Source organism: Acipenser ruthenus, chromosome 33, assembly GCF_902713425.1.
Source record: "Acipenser ruthenus chromosome 33, fAciRut3.2 maternal haplotype, whole genome shotgun sequence".
Lineage (NCBI taxonomy): Eukaryota > Metazoa > Chordata > Actinopteri > Acipenseriformes > Acipenseridae > Acipenser > Acipenser ruthenus.
Genome location: NC_081221.1, coordinates 12,846,131 through 12,866,773, shown reverse-complemented (window position 1 = coordinate 12,866,773; position 20,643 = coordinate 12,846,131). Strand labels below are relative to the sequence as shown.

The following is a 20,643-nucleotide window of genomic DNA, read 5'->3' as shown; positions in this document are numbered from 1 at the left end:
AATCAATGTTAGTCAAGTCCTTGGTTCATCTTGTTGTTGAAGCTCTCTTGTATCCCTGGTGGCTGGGTGAGACGTGTCCTATCAGTGGATCTGGACAGTGGAGTACTCCGTATTGTCCACAGCACTGACCCCTGACCGGACTGGGGCTCCTCCCGGCTGTCTCGTGTGATCGACTACAGCGTAGGTAAGCAAGTCTGAGCTCTGTGTGGAAGACAAATTGATAAGATCCCATCATGCTCATTAATAAGAGAGCACATTAATAAGACAGCATCACACAGCCTGTTCAACACAGCTTGAAACAAGAGATGCGCAATACTAGTGGCAGCAGTGTGGAGTAGTGGTTAGGGCTCTGGACTCTTGACCGGAGGGTTGTGGGTTCAATCCCCAGTGGAGGACACTGCTGTTGTACCCTTGAGCAAGGTACTTTACCTAGATTGCTCCAGTAAAAACCCAACTGTATAAATGGGTAATTGTATGTAAAAATAATGTGATATCTGTAGGATGTGAAATAATGTATAATGTGATATCTTGTAACAATTGTAAGTCGCCCTGGATAAGGGCGTCTGCTAAGAAATAAATAATAATAATAATACTGACCAGCCACAAGGGGGACTGGTTTCCATGGCCAATCCATTATTTTGTCTTTAAAGTATGATGTCACCTGTATTGCTGATATTAATGTTGTAGTACAATTATTGTCCACCAGGAGGGGCTCTGCCTCACATTTCCAGTTAACAGTTGAACAGCTTCACTTTTTTAAAGTTTGTTAACATTGTGAAATGGGCGTGTTCAATTAAAAGGATTTGTTTTTATTTCACCAAACAGTAATTCCAAGCTAATAAAAAGCTTTTCTTTAATATCTGCTATTCAATAAATACCACAATAAAGCAATATGTTGGTTTGTATATCCCATTATTTTCTCATATTTGTATTTCATTCAAATACACAACCTGCACAAACAGGTTTCCTCGGTACAGTTTCAATACATACATCAGAAACAGAAAACATTATCTCTGTACCAGAAAACTGTTCAGAAACATTGTAACCCCTCCTCTCAAGCTTCCCATCTCTAGGACTGTATTCCATCAAGTTAAGAGAGTGCCCCCTGGTACAATCACAGCTTCCTGTGCTTTCCACATGCATTTCCAGAGCTTAGCCATGTTTCAGGATGCTTCACCATGTTATTCCTGTCATTTACTATGCTTGCTTGTATTTTACTGTCCCATGCTTTCACAGTGTTTTACTACACTGTGCTGTGCACAGACCCTGCTATACCACAGTACATTCTAGAAGGGTCCCTGTGGTTTTGCATTCCCAAATGTTCTCATGTTTTTCTGTGCTATTTACATGGCAACCATCTCAAAGCCACTGCATTCTATAGCAAGTCCTACTCCCTACAGTAAATAGGAAGACTGTCCATGAAAGCGTGTCATGTACCTACCGCATTGTGATCTTCAGCATTCTGGTTATTCCCATTAGCATTCGCTGAAAATGGAAAGGAAAACAAAACAAGAGTCAATAATCTTTACAAGCAGGGGGAGGTGTTGTGGAAATAGAGTCCAGTTAGACAAGGGCCAAGAAATCAAGGGCAGGGTTTGAACTGCTTTAAACTGCCCCCTACAGGTGAGACTGTGCCTTTACAAGCAGGGTGGAGGAGGTGTTGTCTCAATAGAGTCCAGTTAGACCGGAGCTGAGAGATCCAGGGCAGGGTTTAAACAGCTCCCATTGTAGGTTGTGGTAAAACAAATGAAAAGCTTAATCTGTTACCTGCTCTCCTTTTGTACTTTAAAATGACAAAGACTGCAGCACCTATGATGCCGATGACAGCAGAGACAGCTACTGCAGAGAGGATAGCGGGACTTGCTGATGGTCTAGTTGTCGGGGTTGCTGATGGTCTAGTTGACGTGGTTGCTGATGGTCTAGTTGACGGGGTTGCTGATGGTCTAGTTGTCGGGGTTGCTGATGGTCTAGTTGACGTGGTTGCTGATGGTCTAGTTGACGGGGTTGCTGATGGTCTAGTTGTCGGGGTTGCTGATGGTCTAGTTGTCGGGGTTGCTGATGGTCTAGTTGTCGGGGTTGCTGATGGTCTAGTTGTCGGGGTTGCTGATGGTCTAGTTGATGGGGTTGCTGATGGTCTAGTTGACGGGGTTGCTGATGGTCTAGTTGATGGGGTTGCTGATGGTCTAGTTGACGGGGTTGCTGATGGTCTAGTTGTCTGGGTTGCTGATGGTCTAGTTGTCTGGGTTGCTGATGGTCTTGTTGTCGGGGTTGCTGATGGTCTAGTTGTAGGGGTTGCTGATGTTCTTGTTGTCGGGGTTGCTGATGGTCTAGTTGACGGGGTTACTGATGGTCTAGTTGTCTGGGTTGCTGATGGTCTAGTTGTCGGGGTTGTGGTCGTTGTTGTTCCTGAAGTAGTTGAGTCTCTCTTTGGAGGTCCTGGAAGCACAATTCAATTTACATACAAATTATGTCTTAATATCTGACACAGCAGCCAGTACCTTCTACACAATTGACCACCACCAAAGACAAAGGGCCCAATTCACGTCCCAGTGGTAAAACTGGAGTGAAGACTGGAGGTGTGTTATTATCACTCCTCAAACTTTACTCCTTGCTCCCACTGTAATCCACAGACATCCTAGGTGTTTTTTTCTGTGTCGTTTGATCAGCTCTCATGAATAATTACTTAGTGTTAATACCACCCTTTATACCATTATAGTGGGACTCTTACCTCTTACAGACAGGGCACTAAAACAATGAGAAGCGTCTTGAAAACTACAGCACATTATTACTGCGTCACTAATTCAAGCATGCACACTGAGCTGTGTGGGTTACATAATTTGCTGAAGGGTATCAGCACTGATATTAAGACAGAAATGGTACCAACGCCAACAAAAACATTCTGTGAATCGGACCCAAAGTCAGTTATCTACAGATACTACAAAGGGTACTAATGCTGTTCTAGACATTGTGTGCATTTAAATATGTCTTAAGCTGTTTGAAATGTATGTCACTGTTTAAAAGCGAGTTTCAGGATTCTAAAGCCCCAGTCGCTTTAGAAGTTTAGCTTTTAAAAGTCCCATTAGCTTAATTTACATCTGGGATAATGACTGAACTCGCTGTGCTTAGAAACTTATTGACTGAGAAGATCTGTGAGCTTTACAATATGGGATAATGAAGGGACTTTGAACACACAGCTTCAATGGTAAACACAAGGGTTTGGTGTTGGCAGCCCTTCTCAGGTTCTGTATTCTAGTTTGCTTTTGTTATGAATGTGTGGATGTTATTTGAAATTATACTGCATGTTATGATTCTACCAGAAACCCCTGTGTGTTAATCCACAGTGAATACATTACACAAAACAACCAATCAAAAGAAATCAAAAATCTAAACCCAAGCAGTCAGTAAGTTGTCAGTAAGGACTGCAGCTGAAATCTGCCTAGCAGAGGTCCAAATGCCAGTGGAGCAGAAGAACATTTTGTTCAGCAAGAAAAAAACAAGAGAGCTGTAATGTAACTGACCAGCAGGAAAATGACCTTTAAACAAACCCCATTGTCTTTGTGTGCCTAAAACAAGGCAGGGTGTTCATGTAGTCACACACAGGACCTTGAGTGGTTTCAGCAGTTCAGCACATATTCTTAATTTTAACACAAGTACTCACCAACCAGAACATGTTTATTATATTTACCTTGAACTGTCAGTTTTTGTCTTTGAGGCGATTAATAGAACAGATTTTCCCGGATCTGGATATGCATGCCATCTGACTTCTACATGCAGCCCAGGGGTGGGGGTGTAAGAACAGGGCAGCACTACTCTCCCCCCAGCTGAGCCAGAGACAGGAACACGGTCTGGTGCAGAGCAATCTGCTATAAGAGAGAGAAGAGACAATAAACTCAATGGAATAAACACCTACCTTCTTCTGTTGATATTTTGGTTGTTTCCTCGTATTTTTGACGTTGCAGATCTTTCAAAGACAACGCTATCGATGAAAAGTTTCTGCTTTATTTGCCCTTATGGAAAGAACACATATTTTCAATATATTGTAAATATATGCAATGTAACCATTTAATATGCATCACATATCAATATATTGATGTACATCAGTGGCAGCTGGTGGTCCATAAAAATGGGGAGACAAAAAAGGCAGAGGTGTTGGGGTCCCCTTAAGCCACCAGCAGCAGAAGAATCATATGATTCTATTGTGACTGACAACACTTTTCATATCTTAACGTTTTACCCCAATTCAAAAACCATAGCCCAACGTAATTTATTCTAATAAACGTGTCTGTGACACTCTAACAATGTGTGTTTAAAGTGCAGCATTTATAGCATTTCCATTTCAAGACCGCCTCACTGTAACATGCTTTGCTTACAATGCTTTCTAAGCAAAGTTGTTAAAGCAGGTGAAAGTCAGACACAAATCAAGCACATCCTGTCGACTTCATTTGTTAAACTTAATAAACGGCCAACAAAATAATCTGATACCATTCTGTACATCCGAAACGTACCTACTTAATATAAAAGAAGCAACCCTGGAATAAATATTAGATTTTCTATCAGTTAGACACGGGGCCAGTGTTTACTCCAGTCTTTATTAACTCCTGTTTATACATCTTGTGTTGTCTTTTCTGTCAAATCCTAGGAATTAAATTTATTTATATGTAAAGTGCTGTATTTTATTTTCTGGTTACAGTGTGTAAGTATATACATGTGTGTATACATGTGTTATTTAAATCATGTGTATATTCTAATCTGAATTTTCACATTTCTCTTAATTGGATAATATATGAACATATGGGGTCATTTGTATAAAACATTTACCAAATGAAGGGGTATATTTGCATTATAAAAAACATGTAGAGTATAAAAAACACATATTTAAAGTATAAAAACAGATTTAGATGATAAAAACATATATTTAAAGTATAAAGACACATATATGGAGAGCAATGTATGTTACATATACTAACACTTAAATCCTTATATTGAAAATACTATAAAATCAGGTCCATTTTATAACCAATCCGCATATAATATATATGAACATATATGTATACACATAAACACCAAACAGAAAAATAAGAGCCATATTAGTGTAACATACATTGCTTTTAATATATCTAAAATATAAGATCTTTCTGTATGGGTGTATAGTTTGTGGTATAAAAATGTTTGTTTGTGTTTGTCCAAAGCTGTTAGTGCTCTGTAGGGAAATCCCTAAACAGCAATGTGCCCCCTACTTTAGTAAAGGTTGTGAAGCACTGCTCTGAGAGAATCACTTACCTGCTGTGAGGTGAGCGCTGTTTAAGATCAGTAGCAGTGCCAGAGCTTGCTCAGTGCTCAGAGCCATTCTCTCCTCTCTCTCTCAGTTTCAGCACAAAGTCCAGCACTCGGGTTAAACTCTATTTGTGTTTGATGCTCTCAGCTCTGTGACCGCACTAAATGAATATTTCCTGTACTGTTAGTTTTACCAGAATGGTCTATGTGTGTATTTTTACACACCTGCATAGCGTACTGACCACCTGAATTCACACTTTTCCAGTCACTGTTGTAGCTAACTAACTGCCTTTTTCTCATGAGAAAAGTTACTTGTCTTGTTTATGGCAATCGCAGTTCTAAAAGACTCCCACGGCTCTCCAGACTCTCATGATTTAGCTTTTATCTTTCAGTCAGTTCTAAGCATCCATGGACTGACCTTCTTGTCATTTATATTGAACAGCACTTTTCACCTGGTCTCTGGTTTTATTTGTTGTCAGTGTAAGAACATGTGCCACTCATAACTCAAACAAAAACACTAGAGTAACAAAACCTCTCAGACTTGCTTACCAATAATAATAATAATAATAATAATAATAATAATATTAATAATAATAATAATAATAATAATAATAATAATAATAATAATGCATGTGCATTTCACCCTTTATACTCTTATGAGTGTATGCAGAAGGAGCTGCTATTGCAAGCTATGGGAAAGGGAGGACACAGGCATGGGGAAACTGCAAACTGACCATGGGAGCTTTCAGGGTAACAGCACAGTGCTCACCACAAACACACTGGCCTCATGCATCAGGGGCTTTACAACACAATACAATTTGCTCTATTTTTTGTTGAACTGTTAATATTACAAAACAAATCATTAACCTGCAGGCTCCATTCAAGGACTCAGTGTTCAGTTTGGTACCAGTTGTGTAATACTGACTGATGTAACTTATGAAAAAGGATGGTAAGTAGATTCAAGAAAATGCACAGAGTCCTTTTCTTCACTCAGTTGTTAGGTTTATTGAAATATGCAGGGAGTCTGGTCCCAGGTACAGGACAAACAGAATACTCGTTCTTACAATTGTTGCATGACATTAAATACCCTTCTGCATAGGTGTCTCTCTCCTCCTCTTTCTCTGACACTTAACCAATAGAAAAGGTACAACACATTATCCTGTTACCATATATTTCATTTAGTGTGAGTGTGTGTGTGTGTGTGTGTGTGATCTAGTGTGAAGACCTCTAAACCTTCTTCAGACCCCTGGTGCCACAAAGGTCCATACATCTGATTTTTTGTCATCTTCCTTGTTCCTATCTCTCCGTTTTGCCTGAGACCCTTTGATCCCAGTGGCATTATCTCTTTGGATCTCTCTGAAGTCTTAGAGCCTGGCTCCTTCTGGTCCCCTTGAAAACTAGCTTTATGACCCCCTCATAAACCAGCTGTATATTCTAAGTTATACCCCAGTGGACTCCCCGAAGGGCAAGCTTCTTTCATGTCAGGGCTGGAGATCAATGGACTTGTTTGTGCTGCTGGCCAGCCATTGCTCAATGAAGCTGCTATTTTTTCTTGCTTGCTCAGAGTCAATGCAGTGCAAGTATCTATATACCCAGAGTATATAGCCAGTCTTCATCTATTACAGCAGTGCTTGCATTTTTGGAACTAACAGTTTTTTCTATCCAATGTTAAATCACTTTTCAGAAAAATAACATGAATACAGCCGTCATTCCTCATGCGTAGCAAACTGCTATTCAATACTTGTTCCATGTTTTCCAACACTGACAGTTTGTTTTATTTCTCTTTCACAATGTAGCAGTATCTGTGTTTAATATCAGCTATACATAAAATGAGGATGAACAAGTTAGAAGAGGAAACTGCACAGTATAGGATTTGTTTTGTACATAACTGGTATGGATGTAGAACAGGAAGCGTGACACTGAATTGCCTTGATGACAGAAAGGCGTGTCATTAAACGGCAGTCAGTTTGGACCTTTTGTTTTTTGTCCCTCTTGGCTATAAGAGCCAGTGCAGGAAACACTCTTGAGCAGGTGATTCGAATCTGGGTTCTATTATTATTCTAGTGTTGACATGACAACCAGTTCATATTGTGTGTATGTTGCAGTAATGATGTATCCTGATGTATCTAACCTGTGCTCAGTTTATGGTGCTGGCGTTTAGTGTCCTGGGAAGTCATATTGAATTCCCACGACACCTTCCTCCAAACCAGGACGATCCAGGAAATCAGGGACACAGGGCAACACTACTGGGAAGTGTTGCTTCAAGATGTCCTCCGTCATATCTTTATTTAATATTAGTAGGTGTTTTTGTATAGAACGTAAAGCCTGGTTAAATTGCATGGGGTTTTATCTTTGTAACTATAATCAGTGGTCTGCTTATATTTTTAGATATGGAGTTTTTTGGGTTGTTATAAATATATTCTGTCACTTAATATAATGTGTATTTATTGTGATTGCATGCACTTTACAACTGTGTTCATTTGAATGTTTTTACTTCAGTGTATTGGTTTGTATTGTTTTGAGAGAGTTACATTGTGCAATTCTGTAATCCTTGTTGGGTAAGTTTCATTAAAGTGTTAGTCCCATACATATTCACCGCCATGTGCCAAACAGAGGACAGCTGGCAAAATCAACACAAGGAATATGAAACAATGGCATGGATTACACAGCTCTGATGAATGAGATGCGGAAAAGGAGGTCTGGCTTATTTGATGCAAGATTAGTGATTTGTCTTTTTATACCTAACATTTAAAAAAGAAATGCAAAGAGGAAGTAGCTTCAGTCTCATTTTTGTTCTGTCCCTTTACCTTGTATCATGTTTTTCACTGCATTTAATAATTTAAGTGCAAATAAATGTCCACTATTCTTTCAGATATGGGGAAATCGTGAAATCCGTGATCACTGAAAATAATACAGCCTAATAGTTCTGACTCTGACTAAAACAGAAACTGATTAGTAAGTAGCTTTTTTTCATTCTGTTTGCAATGCTGGTTCTTTATAGCAATTTATTTTGACAAGTCTGTGTCATCTTAACCTCAACTTCTGCAAATTAGATCTCCTTTTCTTCCTCCCCACTGCTGATCTCTCTATCTCTATTCCTCTTGAATCCACCCCCCTCTCTCCCTCGTGATCCACCAAGAACCTCGGTGTCACCCTCGACCTCTCCCTCTCCTACTCTCAGCACATCTCTACTCTGGCACGCTGCTGTCGCTTCTTCCTCAGCAACATACGCAGAATTCACCCCTTCCTCACCGGCTACTCCACCCAGCTCCTAGTCCAGGCCCTGGTACTGTCCCGCCTTGATTACTGCAACTCCCTCCTGGCCAGCCTCCCTGCCTCTGCGATCCGTCCGCTCCAACTCATCCAAAACTCTGCTGCTCGCCTTGTCTTTTCCCTTCCTCGATTCTCCCACGCTACACCACTGCTCCGCTCTCTGCACTGGCTCCCTATCGCCGCTATGCAAAAGAGCAACCACTATGCAAAAGAGCAACACCTGCCTGGTGTGAATATTACGGTGGCCCTGAAGTGCAAAACGAAAAAAAAAAAAACTGGTGTGAATTTTTTTTTAAAAAATGTAGCAAAAATAAAAAAAAATGTTAGCATTTTAAAAAAAGGTTGACAAAAAACACATTGTCAGCATTTTAAAAAAGGGTGGCAAAAAAAAAAGTTGTAAACATTTTAAAAAAGGGATAGCAAAAAAATGTGAGCATTTTAAAAAAGAGTGGTCAAAAAATGTGAACATTTAAAAAAAGTGTGGAAAAAAAAAGCGCATTTTTTTTTCAAGGGGGCGTAATTTATAAAGGGGTGTGAATCTTTTTAAACGTGTGTGAAATCTTGTAGATGTGCTACAAATAAAAAATGTGTGCCAGAAATGACGTAAGAGCACTTCTGGGTCTAAAACAAGAAGTTTTCACAAGATTAACTGACTTGTTCCGCTTACTTTTTCGACCACAATTTTACCCCCATTGACTGAACATACGCCAAAAATAGAAGCTGTTAGGGTATGTACGAAACTAAAATGGATTTTATCAGTTTATTTTGTAGGTAACAATTACTCTTTTGGTCGGTGGCAGAGCTGTTCTGGCCTTTGTTTTACCTCAGTCGACTAGTTGAAGCTGTGTTCATGTGTTGTTTTGACGGCGAATATGATTGTGGGAATTTCTCCACATGTGTGTGCATAAGGGCAGTTATGATCAACGCTCAACAGTACCGTTGAATTTAGGTATGCAGAAAATGTGTGATTGAATGGGGGGAAGTGAAGGTTATTACACACAATAAATAATACAAAACACACTTTTCTCATACAACAAATGGAGTATTAATGTTGTGTAAACTGCTAAAACAAATATATATATATATATATATATATATATATATATATATATGCGGCGAGTTGTATGGGCCCGAGGTGCCCGTGCTCCACCAATATTCAGGAACGTGGGCCCCGCTCCAATGTGTGAGCTTGTATAAGTTACATACATTTTGATGTGATGTCATTATTGTGTACTAAGGCTGCTACGATTAAATCGAAAATCAATATAAATACTGGATAATCGATTCAATAATTACATTTTTGTAACGCGCATAGTTAATAACATTATTTAAGTTTATGAACGACACTGCATCAAACGCCCTGCTATTCATTAGGGTTACCATGTGGGTCCAGATTAACCGGACGCTGTGAGACAGAACGGGATTTCAAACTTGCCCCTAAATTGAAATAAATGAAGGTGTAAATGAACCATCCTTAGCTACAATTAAGAATGGTGCTTAAATACCCGCATGCGCGTCAAATAATTGTATTATACTAAGAATGAATTGCAGCCAGTCGCTATTTTTTTCTGTTTGTTAAAATTCAATCGGCCATATTATTCTGCAAATACAATATCATCATCATCTCGTTGCTCTATCGATAAATTAGCTATTCATTCATTAAGATCTGATCAGAAGCAGCTGATCAGTGTGAATTGTTTGCTGCGCCCAAGCAATTCCACCACAGCAGGATTAATCTCAGCAAAGGTGGAGCACATTTATACGTGAATTACTTTCAATTTAGGGGGAATTTTGAAATCCCGGTCTGTCTCAAAGCGTCCGGTTAATCTGGAGCCATATGGTAAACCTATATTCATGTTAACCACCATCGTACCAGCGAATCAGTTTTGAAAATGCTTTGTAAGTACGCTCCTCTGTGTATTCGATGGAAACAGAAAGCGCGCCGTCTTTGATCCAGAGCAGGACGACATGTTATATTTATATCTATCTATCTATCTAACATAATAAGCTGTCGCCAACATCTGCGATTTTACAGTTGTTTAAATAAAAAACACACACACACTGAACCGAGATGCTTTTTAGTACTTGTTTTTTTATATACATTAATTTAAAAAAAACAACATTTTTTTTAGCAGTTTACACACATTAATAATACATTTTTGGCAGGAGAAAAGTCTGCTTTGTATCTTTTACTATGTATAAAAACAGCGCCTCCTCCCCCCATTCAATTCCACAATGCACTATGTGTTTACTTACGTTCTGTAAAATTGTAGACGTTCAGTGTTGGCCAATATTTCTTTTTGTGACGGGGTACATATTTGGTTTTAATCAGAACTGTGCAAAACTCAATTGGAGTTTTAAAGTTTTTCATTTGGACTTATTTGAAGGACTGCTACAGTAGCCTATTTATGTTCTGCAGCTGTGTGTGTAGTCTTGATTAATAACAAAAAATGACTATGATAGATTTCTTCCATTTATTATAGAATACAGTTGATGGGAGTCTGTATTAAGTCAGTGGACTTTTTGGTGTAATTTTGTATTTCCGATCTGGAAGTACCCTTTGTAGCTACAAGTGAAATGAGTGTCTATTCTTGTTTGTGTTTGCATAGTTTCATACAAACCAGCATTTTTAACTTAATGGGTTAATGGGGTTGTTTCACAGACCTCGATTAGCACTATTCTCACACTAGTCTAAATTAACATTATGTACTATGCTACTCTTGGTTTGTGAAACCTGCCTAATGACATTTATTGCAATGAGTAACTTTTGTTGTTTTTTCCCCCTTCAAAGACAATATAAGTTTAAAGATGTTTTGCCCATTCTGTGGGCAAAAACTGGGTGAGAGACCAGCATTTTGCATTAGATGTGGTAAAAAACTAGATTTTTTACCAAACACTGACGAAGAAGGATCGTTAATTCCAAGGGAATGTACGTGAGTTTATCATTAAATCATAAACATATTAAGTATTAAAACAGAAAGGCAATCATACGTAATCTATTTTTGTGATTCTTATGGCAGGCACGCCAAAGCCAAAATGTGAAACGCTGAAGGAATTTTTAAAATTTCGTGACTTTAAAGTTGAGGAAAGAAACCAGTTTTCTAAAAGAAAACTTCCACAAAAGCAAACTTCTGTGACGGTACCACATTTTGATTTTACTTATTCCTTACATATTACTATGGTTGTTGTTTACATATATATTTTGTCATAAGAGCTTGTGAGAAAACTGCATGGGACACAGTAAACACAGATCTCTGCGTTGCATTGGAAAGATTAAGTGGAACAGTTGAAAAGAAGCTGGATAAATTTGGGGACATCATCTACGCAAATGGAAGTGAGAGGTTTGGAGTTGAAAAAAGGAAGGAAAAAGTACAAACTATTCCTGGAAAGTCTAGACGACAGCAGGAGATTGAACGCTTAGTTAGAGAAAGGAGACAGCTGAGGAACCAATGGAGAAGAGCAGAACAAAGTCAGAAGGAGGGACTCAATCTCTTACAAAGGGTCATAAAAGATAAGCTTGCAACATTGCGCAGAGCTGAGCGCCTACGGAAACGCTACAAAAAGAAGGAGCGTGCGAGAGCTAACTTTTATAAAGACCCATTCAAATTTGTAAAGAAGTTATTCACCAGTGAGAAGAATGGCACACTAAAAGCATCTAAGGTTGAGCTGGAGAGATATTTGGAGGAAACACATACAGATTCAAAAAGGCAGGAGCCTATGTCAATTCCGTCAGACATCCCACCTATCAATCCACCAGAATACCAAATGGAGGACTGTGCACCTAAGTGGAAAGAAATAGAGCAAGCTGTGAAAAAAGCAAGGGCTTCATCATCTCCAGGGCCTAATGGAGTTCCGTACAGAGTGTACAAGAGTGCTTCAGGAGTTCTACGAATTCTGTGGAAATTGATGAAAGTGGCATGGGAAAAACAGGTTGTACCAAGAGCATGGCGCCGAGCAGGTGGAGTCTTTATACCTAAAGAAAAAGATTCTACAAGCATCAGTCAGTTTCGTCCCATTTCCCTATTAAACGTAGAAGGCAAGATTTTCTTCAGCATTATTGCTCAGAGATTGTCAGCTTACCTATTAAAGAACTGCTTCATTGACACTTCAATACAAAAAGCGGGCATTCCAGGTTTCCCAGGTTGCTTAGAACACATCAATGTGATCTGGCAACAAATTCAATCAGCTAAAAAGGAGAGGAAGGAGCTCCATGTGACATTCCTGGATTTGGCTAATGCATATGGTTCAGTGCCACATGAACTACTTTGGGCAGCATTTGATTTTTTCAGTGTACCGATGACAATAACAAATTTAGTGAAAGCCTATTTTGGAGATTTGCAATTCAGTTTTTCAACTTCAGAATTCAGCACTACATGGCAATGCCTAGAGGTTGGAATAATGGCAGGATGCACCATTTCTCCACTGGCTTTTACCATGGCAATGGAAGTAATCATTAGGGCATCAAAATGGGTAGTAGGAGGAGAGCGCTTGGCTTCTGGAATGCGACTACCACCAATTCGAGCATATATGGATGACATGACAACCATGACTACAACAGTAGCCTGCACTAATCGATTATTGGGCAAATTAACCAATAACATTGAATGGGCACGAATGCAATTCAAGCCCACTAAATCAAGGAGCATCTCTATAATTAAAGGCAAAGTAGTAGATAAAACATTCTTCATTAATGGTGAGGCAATACCAACAGTGTCTGAGAAGCCAGTGAAGAGTCTTGGGAGATGGTACGACGGGGATCTAAAGGACACAGTTCGTGTGGGAGAAGTTAGACAACAAGCAGTGGAAGGGTTGAAGAGCATAGACAGCTGCGCTCTACCAGGTAAACTAAAACTCTGGTGCTTTCAGTTTGGTCTACTGCCGAGGTTGCTGTGGCCACTGACTGTGTACGAGGTTTCTTTGACAACAGTAGAGAAGCTGGAAGCTTTAATCACTTCATACATCAGGAAATGGTTGGGAGTTCCATGTTGCCTCAGCAGAGTGGGACTTTATGGTAAAGGAATACTGCAGCTACCAGTCTCTGCTCTAACCGAGGAATTTAAGTGCGCCAAGGTCAGACTGGAAATGACATTAGTAGAGTCACGCGATAAATGCGTAAGGGAGGCAGCACCTGTGTTGAAAACTGGAAGAAAGTGGGCGGCAAAGAAAGCTGTGGAAGATGCAAAGGCTGCCCTTCGAATTGGTGATATCATGGGGCAAGTTCAGCATGGAAGAAGGGGTCTTGGTTTCAGTTCAGCTCCTCCTACATGGCACAAGGCAGCCCAAGCTCAAAGGAGGAAGCTGGTAGTCAACGAGGTGCAAAAGCAGGAGGAGAGGATGAGGTGTATAAAGGCCATTTCCCAGGCCAAGCAGGGAGAATGGATGAAATGGGAGAGTGTGGAACAACGCAAGATTGGCTGGCAAGACCTATGGTCAATGGAACAGAGCAGGATCAGTTTCCTCATCAGGTCAACATATGATGTTCTCCCATCACCACAGAACCTAAACCTCTGGGTAGGAGAGGATCCCTCATGTCCTTTGTGTTCATCACCTGCAACATTAAGGCACATTTTGACAGGATGTAAGGTGGCTCTTAGCCAAGGACGGTTTACTTGGCGCCATGACCAGGTGCTGCGATGTTTGGCCTTAGCATTGGAAGACAAGCGTAACATGACCAATAAGTTGTCACCTGTTCCATCAAAACATTACACACAAAAGACAACATTCCTCCGCCCAGGAGAGCAACCACCAAGAAAAGGTGTTAAAACCAATCCTCGCCCAGGACAACTGGAAGCTGCTAGAGACTGGAAAATGCTGGCAGATGTTGGTCAATGGCTTATTTTTCCACCTGAGATTGCCACCACTAACCTTCGACCAGATATTGTCTTGTGGTCTGGATCAGCACGCCTTGTTCACCTGGTAGAGTTAACAGTGCCATGGGAGGACGCTGTAGATGAGGCGTATGAGAGGAAGAAACTGCGGTATGCTCAACTAGCCACTGAAGCGGAACAGCGAGGATGGAGAGTTCGGGTTTACCCAGTGGAAGTGGGTTGTCGAGGATTTGTGGCACACTCTACAACCCGGTTTCTCAGAGACGTCGGAGTCAGTGGCCAAGAGTTGCGTCGCACAGTGAAGAACTTATCTGAAGCAGCAGAGAGGAGCAGCAACTGGCTGTGGTTGAGACGTAAAGATTCTGGCTGGGGATCTCAAGCACAATAGAAAGAAAGAAACGCTGATGTACAGGTAAGTAAGCTGGGCTGAGTTGAGTGGGGGACGGAGGGGGGTGATGCTGGGACGCCAGAATCACCGTCGAGCCCTCTTGAGGTGTCGTGGGCTAGTCGACGAAACACTGAGGATGGAAGGTGCCCACTTGAAAACCCCAGAGATGTACCCTACTTAGCTCAATCCAGACGGTTGTCATGCTGATGCGCTGGGGAGGCCGCACTTTGGTTGATCCCCGGAGCCAGCATCGCAGCCGTTGTGTGTGCTGATGCGCCAGGGAGGCAAAATAAGCTGATCCCTGGAGCCAGCATTACACTTCAGCCATTAACAGCAGACAGAAGGATATCTACATCATCATATGGAAGGAAACGTAAATGGATGGAGACACATATGGATCGCATTAGTTTACTGTAAAGCTACGTCTTAGTTGGTGCTTATCTTGGCGAGAGCCGAGTTCAAATCAGCATGAAGTTTTAACATCTACTCTCGTGTAATGGAAATCATTTTATTTATAGTAACCAGTCATGCACAAATAGTTTGTGACAAAAAACACATTAGAATACTAGTGGTTAAAACAATATTAAACTGGTATTTCTAAGTTTTAAAAAAAATAAAAAGTGAGGTTTGTGAGCTACTTAGTTCAACCACTTTTTGTTAATTCCGGTAATCTTTTTTCTGTTTTCATTTTTTAGATCACTATTAAAATAATGTCTCCTGATCTTCAGAGAGGACAGTTAAAAATTGTACGGGGATCTGGTTTGCCATTAGTACTGACCAACGTTGAGGCGACCTGTGATGAAATACTGAACGCTGCAGTTGCTAAGCACAGGGCGTTTGATCAGAATTTTCGTGATGGGGATTACTACTTACTTTACCCAGACATGACAAAAGTTCATTTTATACCAGGAACCCAGGAGCTTTTTAATCTTAAATCCTACAAAGAGGCATGTGGGAAACCATACAGAAGAATTCTATTATGTCTATGTCTGCAGACAGAATTCCAGAAAAATGGTAAGTGGATAATGTATTGAATTTAGAATTATAATAAAGAGTGACTGTGACTCAGATTACTATTTTCATATTTCCGCAGAAAATCCTACTGTTGAAATATCTGATAGCGATTCTGAGGTTATATTGAAGCACACAGAGAATGATGATCTGGATGAAACACTGGTAATGTAGTCAGTAGTAATACTACACAAAAATCATTTAATAATGTAGTTGTTTCACATATTAACTTCAGTGATTTTTATTTTAACACAAAGGTTTGTAGTCTAGTCTTTAGGGTAGCAATATGTCATTTTAAAGAAAACGCTAGTTACTATTTTTTTGTTTTGTTTTGAAAGCCATGGAAGCAAGGTGCTTCAAATCAAGCCGAGGCTGACCGAAGTGCACAGCAGTCGTCATCACATACCGTGGATATGAGACCCCAGGGAAGCAGTAGTAATATCTGCTATAGGTATGCTTTACATTCACTTTTTACACAGTGTAAATTGTAGCAGAAACTAACATCTGTTTTTCCAAATCCTAATTGATAAGACTTCATATTCCTAAAATCAGTATAGCTAATATAGTTAAAGGGTTGTGCAACTTTGAATTTGTTTTTATTATTATTACAGTTAAAAAAATGTAGGTTGTTTCATTCCCCACCTTGCCTTTTCTTGAATTTATTATGTGTGTTTATTTCAAGATTTTCATTTGGATTAATCATAATACAGCCCAAATGTTGGTTTTTAATACAGAATAAACAGAATTGTACTTTTTTATATTTTTTTAGTTGTTAGTTATACTTGACATTGAAGTTCTGACTAATTAGTCCTTAACAAAGGCGGGAAAACATTTGGAATTATAAAACTTGCATAGTTAAACAATTAAACTCTTGGTTAGCTTTATTACCAAGATACCACTGCAGAATTTGTTTTCAGATTTGTATTATTTGTCTCCTTTCAGGAACTACACTGAGGTATTTGCACCAATCCCTCTCAGTGATGACAGCAGTGTTGAAGACACAGAAGAAACTGTGATAGGTGATAGGTAAGTAGGTTTTTTTCTTTGGTTAACCTATTACTTTCATGATTTACAACAGTAATATGTATAAAAAAATATTGTTAACACTACCTGCCAACCATTTCTTTAATATTATTTTTTTTAATTGGAGATACAAAATATTAGGCTGTGCAATATTTGGAAATTACTTATTTTGTTTTTCTATTCTTAGAGCTCAAGAAAGCCATATTACAATAAGTAACATCATAGAAGATTTATTTCTTCAAGTCAATAATGCAGCCTGCAGTCGCTTTATAATTAAGAGAGCTGATGTCTGGGGTGGAGCAATGCGGGGTTTCCGTAGAAGTAACTATGAACCCCAGAATTCCATTATGGTGAAATTTACGGATGACATTGGAGTCACTGAAGAAGGAATTGATACAGGAGGACCAAAACGGGAGTTCCTTGGTCTTCTAATGGATCACTTGCATAAACGTCCCATATTTGAAGGACCAGAAACACAAAGGTTTCTTAAATATGATGCAACTGGTAATGTTTTTTTCCTTCTTTAAAAAATAATATATTTTTTTTGGTTTAACATCTACAAAATTACTGTAAAAAGGTTTCATTTTAAAAGGTTTATATTTTTTAGCTTTACACTTGTCTTCAAGATTGAAGTACAATGGTAAAACTACAAATTAAAAATAAAAATGAATAACAGTAGTGACTGTATAGACAATGTGCAATTGGTATAAATAGACCGATTGTTGAAATTGCTGCCCTATTCGTGAAATCTCTGAGATTATATATATATATATATATATATATATATATATATATATATATATATAATTTCATATTACACTACATATATTTTGTCAATTTACCAACATAGTTTGGTTGACAAAAATGCTACAGTTTGGTGTAATGCTTGCAACTATTATTTATGTTAAGGTGAGAAGAATGACGAATACTTCATGGCTGGAAGAATAATTGTTTTTCATCTGGCTGGCTGCAAGACAGTCATTAAAGAATTGGACGACAAGGAGAAACTAGTTGAAGACTTTCTTAAGTGGTATATAATTAAAAGAAATGCATTTGGCATCGAGCGGTAAGTATTCTAAGATTTTATTGTCCGGTTTTAAAATAATGCAATCTTTTATCATGAGCAAAAATAAAAATAGTAATTGACTTACATTTATTTTGAGATTTTAACAGAATACGCATATGGGCCTGGGCCAAATTAAAACTTTGACCCACCTGCTAATCGCAAATTACAAAGCCAGCATTAATGTTGGTTTCCCTCTGGTGTAGAAGGAATAACCTCACAAACAAAGTATCAGGTTTGTAATTTGCAATTAGTGGGTAGGTTAAAGTTTTGATTTGGTCCAGGCCATAGTTGACCAGAAAAATAAATGATTTCACTCAGCATGAATAGTATGTGATTACTCAGTGTTATTCACACTTTTGCAATTGACAACAGTACATCAGAGACATTATGGTGACCATTTGAAGGGGCTACAAATTAATCAACTAGTTAGACCAGTGGTTCGCAAACCTGTCCTAGAGCCCCCCCTGCCCTCCTGGTTTTTGTTCCAACTGAGCTGCTCTCAATTACTTAATTTAATAAACTAAACAATTGAAAAGGTCTAATTAAGCAACTTGTTAGTTCAACTGAGTGTTTAATTAAGTAATTGAGAACTTGGTTTGGAAGAAAAACCAGCAGGACAGGTTTGGGAACCACTGAGTTTGAGACTCTAATGTAGTAGTGTGCAAAAGGGGTACACTAGATCTACAGACTATTATCTATAATACTTTTACCAAAGTATGAAATTGACTCTGACATCTGTTTTTTTATTTTTTTTGGTTTCATAGATTTATGGAAGGGTTAAAAACCCTTAATGTTCTAGAGCAGGGGTGCACAGCTCTGGCCCTCGAGATCCATTCCAGTCCATGTTTTCATTCCAGGCAGGTTCTAAAATAGTTAATTGAAGCTGTTAAGAGGCAATTAACCAATTTAGGACCCGATTGGAGTAAAGACTAGGACTGGAATGGATCTCGAGGGCCAGAGTTGTGCAACCCTGTTCTAGAGGGTCAAAATCAAAACTTTTACTCGCCTCTTAATCACAAATTGCAAACCCAGTATTGATAGCAGATGCCCTCATGGGTCAAACAAGAACCCTCTGACAAGCAAAAAGCCGTCATCAGTATGGGGTTTGTAATTTGTGATTAATGGGTGGACCAAAGGTTTGATTTGGTCTGAAATGTCAACTTGAAGACAGTACATCACCCTTTAAAATGATATGCCCTGCTATTAAAATTATAGGCCTATTTACCGATGAGTAAATTGATTATGGAGGTTTATTGTGTTGTAAGTTTTAATTTTTTTTTCTACAGGAAATTTGTCGCCGGAAGGACCATCACTGCGTGATATTCTCCAGTTTGCTACCGGCCTGTCCTCCATTCCACCTTCTGGTTTCCATCCGCGTCCATCAGTACAGTTTCTTCATAATGGGTCACCATATCCCATTGCTAACACTTGTGGCAATATTATTCACCTACCAATTACTACAGATTACTATACTTTTCAGAAGAACATGGACTTTGGAATATTAAATTCCCCAGGGTTTGGCAGAGTCTAGAATTATTATAAAAGGGTCATTCCACGCCAACTCAACCAGAAGAGGGACATTTCGTTGCCCGTCCGTCTCAGATTTTCGTTGAAAAAATCACCTGTGGGTTTTCTGACAAGCTGAGTTCAGAAATAATCTTTTTTTTTTTTTTTTTTTTAATTTCCCCTTCGACCTGTGACCTTATAAAAGGTCAACCTAAAGTGAGAAAGGGCTTTTGAGAAAAAAATCCTAGGAGCACCCTACTCATTCTGTCAAATTGCCAGACGAGGGGTAACTGACAAGTTTTATTCGAACTTCAGCCTAACCTTTTGCGTGTAGAGGATGTGAGTCCTAAAATGTAAGTATGCTGCAAGACCCTTAGGTCCAGTCCTCCCAAATTCTGTGAAAATCTTTTGGTTTCAAGTCCCACCACTGGTCATTAAACCCCCTTGAAATTTGAATGTTTGCTATGTGTACCAAGTTTAGGCCGTAATAACTTGCGTGGGGAACTCCAAAAAATCACTCAAAGATATGTTTGGATAGATATTAATGAGATCTACAAGCATCAAGCAAAATATTTTGGTATCCGGGGAGCTGAGAGGTTATGAACTTGCATACTGGACTTCGTTGTTACAATGACACATTTGAAACTACCAAAACCTTACTTAGGTGGATTTAAAAAACTAAATTAACTATTTTTCTTTTATAAAAAATTAAAAAAAAATCTTCCCTGTTTACAGCACCTTTAAAATACGCCTTTCTGTCATCGAAGACCTCTTAAACCAAAGACTTTCAGTTGTGCCTGAAATTGACTGATTGGCTAGCATGAGAATGTAGCAAATGGCTTTTTCACAAATGGTTGGTCAGTCAATCAATTCCCCCTAGGTAGGCACCACGACTTATAAAAAAAAAAAAACTTTACTATCACTTTTTGTTTTTTTAAATCCAACTAAGTAAGGTTTTGGTAGTTTCAAACGTGTCATCGTAACAACGAAGTCCAATATGCAAGTTCGTAACTCCTCAGCTCCAATTTAGTGCCAGTGGAAGCACACATTGTTACTTTTTCCTCTAGATCAATCCTCAGAGAATGCAAAGTTGAAGAAATAGCCAGTTTGGATAGAGACTATGAGGTGCTTTAGCCTCATCAATGTGGCCATAAGCAATGCTGAAATGCATGACAAATGCAACTTCAAAAATCCAAAATCCCTGGATGCCAAAATATTTTGCTTGATGCTTGTAGATCTCATTAATATCTATCCAAACATATCTTTGAGTGATT

General features: G+C 39.0%; 1 protein-coding gene across 1 annotated transcript; it reads left to right on the top strand.

Moving 5' to 3' along the window:
- Positions 1-15,528: 15,528 nt before the first annotated feature.
- Positions 15,529-19,503, top strand: LOC117434644 (G2/M phase-specific E3 ubiquitin-protein ligase-like). Its single transcript, XM_059006798.1, has 6 exons — positions 15,529-15,939; positions 16,113-16,225; positions 16,717-16,800; positions 16,985-17,301; positions 17,707-17,863; positions 19,150-19,503. Exons 2-6 carry the CDS (start codon positions 16,188-16,190, stop codon positions 19,181-19,183), a joined length of 630 nt encoding a protein of 209 aa, XP_058862781.1. The 5' UTR covers positions 15,529-15,939; positions 16,113-16,187; the 3' UTR covers positions 19,184-19,503.
- Positions 19,504-20,643: the final 1,140 nt, after the last annotated feature.

What these genes read in the sequence shown, in the direction of transcription:
- LOC117434644 (XM_059006798.1), top strand. Translation starts at nt 16,188, where the DNA reads ATGAGACCCCAGGGAAGCAGTAGTAATATCTGCTATAG. An exon ending in TCTTAAATATGATGCAACTG is followed by an intron (nt 17,302 to 17,706) that starts GTAATGTTTTTT and finishes ATTTATGTTAAG; the next exon opens with GTGAGAAGAATGACGAATAC. An exon ending in AATGCATTTGGCATCGAGCG is followed by an intron (nt 17,864 to 19,149) that starts GTAAGTATTCTA and finishes TTTTTTCTACAG; the next exon opens with GAAATTTGTCGCCGGAAGGA.